Below are 6000 nucleotides of genomic sequence, written 5' to 3'. Positions count from 1 at the left end.
GAGTGGTCAACTTGTGGGCTGGAGAGATGACCCAGGCAGTAGACACAATTGCTCTTAGCGCACTCTCTTAGTTAATAGAACCTAATCACCTCTGTTGTTCTGGGAAGTTGAGGGCAATGAAAGAGATGGGAACACACCCTGGACACTAGTAAAGGAAGATTCAGACAGAATCTGTCTGAACGCCAATTAGAGTGCATTACTTTCTAATGTATAGGAAATTTTCAATGGTTTTATTGCTTCTTCTTCTTTTTTGCCTTGCTATAATATTGGTTCTAATTTTGTTCTTATATTATTGTAAGCCACTTTGTAAATGTTTAAACTTAAGAGTATAAACATATATAATAGTAATAAAAATGGTGATGTATTGTTAGAGCAATCGTTCAGAACTACCTGGTGCCATTTTAACTTTTGTGATACTGACTTCCTGATTTTACTCCCCTTACACACTTCTCTAGCATAATGGCACCCACACCAGTTTTCTTAACTTTAAATATCCAAAGACCAGACTGCAAGTTTTCCCAACTCATTTTTCAACTGTAAACAAAACAGTGCATTGATACCCATTCAGAAAAGCAGGGTTCTTAATCAGTGCACCTCATCATATTCTAATTTAACACATGAGAATGGGATTTCCTCCCTTATTGCTATGATACAACTGCAGCCGCCTTTTAGAAAAAGAGAGAGAGAGAGAGAGAGAGAGAGAGAACTATTTATTATTGGATACAACATCATAATAAAGTGATTGGTTTTTCTGTAATTTGCTACCATAGTAAGTTTTCAACTGTATTTCTGCCAAACAAAAATAAAATGTCAAACTCTTTAAGAACATAAATATTTATTTTAATTTTTCCATGAAAAACAGAGAAAAGCAGCAGCTTTCACCTTTTTGTAAGCATGAATGTATCTCAAGGGAATTCTACAAATACTACATGGTTCCTAGTGGGGAGGATGGTGGTTTAGGCTTTGCTTTATAGGAACAACAGAGAAAGAATAGCAACAACAGCTGGTCTGTGATTTAACACTGAGCAGGAAATGAAAACAGTCCCAGAGCTCCCCAAGAGCTTCTAACGAAACAGTAGCCAAGGTTGTAGCTAGTACTAGCAGTATAATCGCCTGTGTTGGCAGCATAATTTCTGTTGACAGAAAACAAGGTCACTGGATGTCATAATCCTGTGGACTCTTGAAAGTTATGCTGGCCTACTGGGCATGTAAGGTCACCATGTGGTATGCTTGCGAGAATCCAATCTCTCGTGCTCTCAAGTTGTCCCAGGGATGACATTAGAGTGGTTCCCCCTCCTTCTCCTCTTTCAGTCTTTTAGAAAGATTCTCGCCAATGATTGCAAGAGGGTTGGCTTTGAACAAAGGATCCAATATTGTCTTGTGAAACTGGGCTACTTCGGCCTCTCTGAAAAAGGAGAAAAAAATATCTCAGATGATTTGCTGGCATTATGCAGACATAAATATGCAGGACCTATACCTCTCTCAATAAAAATAAGGAATATTCTCAAGTGCCTTAATGTCTCCAGGTAAAGTTAACTAAGTTACTGAAGAAACCTGAATTAGTGAACATAAATATACATATCATATACTCTTTGCACTAAGAAGTGAAACACACTTTATAGGTGGTTCAGATGATCAGAAGTTTGGGCATGAATGTGGCAAGAATGAGCTCTGAGCTCTTGTTCCTCTCTGCTCCCTTTTGGCACAGAGCTGTGACATCAAAATTCTAATTAAACAAAGCATAGCTTTAAGTGTTCTCTGAATCCAGAAGCTGTGGTTTACAAACTAAGATATGACACCAGGATCTAATCCCAGTAAACTACAGTTAAATCACAGCTTCTAGGTTCAGACAACATCCAGAACTGCAGTTTAGCTAACTACAATTCCCCGCTCACAGCTGAACACACAAGGTGAGAAAGGAAGGGGAAGGAGGGACAGGCAGGTGTGGAGCTCATTTCCTCTGTATCCACAATCCAACAAATCATGATTCATTGGACCGTCTGAGCCAGTCCTAAGTGCAGCAAGGGGACACTGCTGACAGGAGACCATGTTGTGATCTTGCCTGCCTCTTCTTCCATTAGCTTCCTGAATAGTATAAGCAGAGAGTCTAGAAGTTTGCAGTGCATAGCTGCACAGTAAAGAGCTGTTTAATATAGAACCGGTTATCTTGGTAATTATCCAAGATAGCAAGTTCAATAAAAAAGTGTCTGCAAAAACATCAGAAAAGCTTGAGATCAAAGAGTCAATAAGGCTGTGCACACGACCATTCTATACAGGTGGGGAGGGCACGGCGGGAGAGGGGGGAGGCAAGATTGAGCTTACCTTCCCCTGCAGATGATTCCACCCACTGCTCCCAGCAGTGCAGATCCCTGGAGAATGGGAAAATGAGTCCCCGCCTTCGGAAATCCCTACATGCACTGCACGAGCAGCGTGGGACATTTAGGGATGCCGTGAGTCAGGCGCACTAGGCCTGACTCATGGGCTCTGGGCATCGGACTGGGTATGCTCAGGTGGCAGACACAACCCTGGTGGCAGGGTGAAGGAAGCCCTGGGGGGCGGGGGGAGAGGCAGAGTGGAAGTGCTGGGATTGGGAGCCACCCCAGCGCTCCACGTGAGCAGCCTAACCCAGACTGGGCTGCCCTAGCCTGGGTGAGGCTGCTTGTGAGAAGAGCCTCCGTGATCACTGAAGGCTCAGAGAAGAGAAAGCATCTGTGTAGAGCTCCTGACAGTGAGGGTTCAGAGGACACCTAGAGTTTGCACTCTTCCCTGTGTCCTGCCTTCTGACTGCCCATTAAGCCCTTTCCCTTGGTCTTATGGATGTTCTTAGCACAGAAAGAGACTTCTGTTTAAATAACGTCCTTGGTTGTAATCACTGGGAAGGACCAGAGGAGCAGGGAACAGAGACATCCCAGTATATATGCAGCCCACAGCTGAATGCAGTGATTACAACCAAGGGAGTGATTGCTTTCACAGGAAGAATGGCACCAAGAAAAGAAAAGAAGTATCATCGTTTATCAGTAATGGGTAAAGCTATCCAGAAAGCAACGGTCTTATCTCAACTCAAACCCTTATTTTACAGACATTCTCTGTAATGTGGCCTTTTCTCTCTGCAGGCAGACACCAGCACAGCCTGCCTGTGCTCCATCTGGGCCTTGCAGCACACATGAGGAAGGAAGCCATTCAGGCACACCATACATCTCGTATAACATGAGTCCGCTAGACCAAGACTTGACAAATCCCAGGCACCAGGAAGCCATCGCGTCTAGACTAGGATAGTCAGAGGTAGAGTTATTGAATAAAACCTTGGTCCCAGGCAGCCCTGTCCCCCTTAACTATGTCACTTGTGAAGGGGATAGAGAGAAGCCTATTTATACTCCCCACAAAATATCCATCACCAAGTCCAGGAACTCTGTCTAGTGTTGAGTTCCGACATTTTGAGGATGGTTCCTAGAGCCATAGAAAATGTGGCAAGGCCTGTTCTAGGGTGAAGCGCCCAGTATATGCAAACTATGGGCCCCAGCGCAGCACACTCCCTAAGGCTCTCTCTTGGCTCTGCATGAGGTCTGAACTGGCCCAGTATAAGCCAATGCTTCACTCCTAGGGTGGCTTGCCAAGAGAGAGAGGGAGAGGGAATAGCTAGAGAGCTCCATGTGTCTGCTAACAGCATTCCTCACAGAATGAAGTGGGAGAGTTCTCAGGACTGATCTGAAAGATAAAAGATGTCCAGTGCTCTCTTTAATTCTTCTTCTGAGGGAAGTCATATTACTCACACACAGTTGAGTTCAGCTGGCATCTAGTTATGGTATGCAAATCTCTTACTCGAGTGCAATTCTACAGAACTCTGGGATGCGACTCTGAAATAACGTGCCAGGAGAACTACAGGGCGCCTTGCCTGTTTCCGTTGAAATGTTGGCCTTCAGTTCCCCTGCACAGCACCAGCACCTGCTAAAATTAGCTCCTTTGCATCAACAGGATGCGTTGCAAAGACTAGCACAATGTTTTGCATGACCTGTAGACCTTTATTATGGCAGAAGTGGGAAGTCACAGAATGGGGGTGGGAGGTGTCTCCTAGCATTGCTTTGGTTGAATCTTAGGAAGTGACCACCCACAAGTGGAGAACAAACAGCCCAGAAAAAGGAGGGCAAACTTTGCAACAGTAAATTCTGCAGAATGGAGTGGATACTCAGACCCAGGCAAGTGATTCAGCAGATCGCCAGGGCCAAAATAGGACAAAACTCTACCTTTTCGGCAGCTGTTTTCATAGGAATGTAGGAAGCCGCCTTATAAGAAGTCAGACCCTTGGTTCATCTAGCTCAGTATCGGCAGCGTCTCTCTAAGGTTTCAGGCAGGAGTTTCGCCCAGCCCTACTGGCAGGGAACCTTCTGCATGCCAAGCAGATGCTCTGCCACTGAGCTATGGCCCTATCCCCTAAGGGGAACATCTTACAATGTCATGGCACTCACATGTAGTCACCCATCCAAATGGTAACCAGGGCAGACCCTGCTTAACAATGGGGGCAATTCATGCTCACTTCCACAAGACCCTCAACAGGGGCTTGTGGTGATTTACAGGCCTTGGTCTCCAAATCTGCTCAGAAAGGTTCGCTGAAACAAGATTCTAAGAAAATCCTTCAGCAGCGACGGGCCTTGTGATGGCTGGAACTTTCACTTTCTGAGCAAAGGCGTCGTCTGATGGAATTGCCACTATTCTCTCTTCCTAGGAGCCGATCTGCCACATTCACACACACGACTGGGCAACACTCCTACAGCTGCCAGGTACTGATACCTTTCACGCATGACTAAAGAGGGGGCATTGTCAGTGTGTAACACGGAGATTATAGGGCAACAGCGAAGTTACCAGGGATGCTGCGGGAGTGTGTGCTAGTGTACTACCTTACGGATGTTTCAACAACTGCTGATTGAGCATAGGATCACGAATGCATCATGGAAGTCACATGCTTGGTCTGTTTCTGGTCTTGCTACAGGTGGGTTTCTTTCTACAATCAGTACTTACAAGAGTTTTCGTTTCTGGGCTGATTTCATCTGACTGAAGTTCTTTTGTACCGTTTTCATCCCCTGGCTGAATAAAAACAGCAATGGTTAATTTTTGACTATAGAGGAAAGGCTAACAGTTTCTCTCAATTCCCTTTTAGAGAGAGAATACTTCTGTTTTCCTCTTATATGAACCTACTATATGAACCTATATTATACTCTGGCTGCAGCAGATGAACTACAGTATACACAGAGAGGAGTTCGTAACAATTGTGAGTTCTTTGGTATTACCATCAGCAAAAGTTGCAGCCTGCTCTGCACTAGCAGGAGAGGGTCTTGAAAGCACTGCTTTTTGAATGTAGCAGTTTCTTCAGAATTCACCTTTTATAGCAGTTTCAACACACAAATTACTAGTCACATGGGAGCAAAAATGGAGTAATTTCTTAAAAAATGCATATGATTAATATTACAATTTCCAACTGCAGAGAGATGAAATTCCATATGTGTATTTACTTGTAAGCCACCTGATGCTTATTTTAAAGAGGAAATATGGAGTATTTCTTGTTTTTAATAAATGACAAGAGGAGAACTTTGAATCCAACCTGCCACTCTAGCACTGAACACACTGTCAGGCCTAACAAGCCACACAGTCCTAAACACATCGGACAATTATCTGTCAGTTCTTTTACTAACAAGGGTCAGAACATGCAGGAAGATTGCTGAGAGTTCGACTCCAAAGCAAATCTTCAATTCAGTTCAATTTTATTACAGTCATTGACCAGAAAAGAGAACATAAAGAAAACAAATAACAATGCCAATTTAACAAATATAAATAAAATAAAGGAAAAAGATTATAATTAACAATGACTATTCATAACCTCCAAGCGTATCCTACCCACAATGTAACAAAATCTGGCAACCTTCCACAATCTGGCTATGTTCTGTTCAGCTAAAAGATGAGATAAACATAAGTTATCATCCAAATCTGGGTATAAGGCAAGTTCAGGGC

At 43.7% G+C, this 6000-nt stretch overlaps 1 protein-coding gene across 1 annotated transcript in view; it reads right to left on the bottom strand.

The window, feature by feature from the left end:
* Positions 1 to 818: 818 nt before the first annotated feature.
* SLX9 (SLX9 ribosome biogenesis factor) overlaps positions 819 to 6000 on the bottom strand; it is a 75517-nt gene continuing 70335 nt past the window's right edge. Inside the window, exons 5-6 of the mRNA XM_053283007.1 lie at positions 5014 to 5079; positions 819 to 1405 (exon numbers count right to left, since the gene is read on the bottom strand). Coding sequence (XP_053138982.1) covers positions 1279 to 1405; positions 5014 to 5079 — 193 coding nt within the window. The 3' untranslated portion in view covers positions 819 to 1278. The remainder of the gene's footprint in view (positions 1406 to 5013; positions 5080 to 6000) is intronic.

This window comes from Hemicordylus capensis, chromosome 1, assembly GCF_027244095.1.
Source record: "Hemicordylus capensis ecotype Gifberg chromosome 1, rHemCap1.1.pri, whole genome shotgun sequence".
In the NCBI taxonomy this organism is placed as follows: Eukaryota; Metazoa; Chordata; class Lepidosauria; order Squamata; family Cordylidae; genus Hemicordylus; species Hemicordylus capensis.
This window is presented reverse-complemented; position numbering and strand designations above follow the sequence as displayed.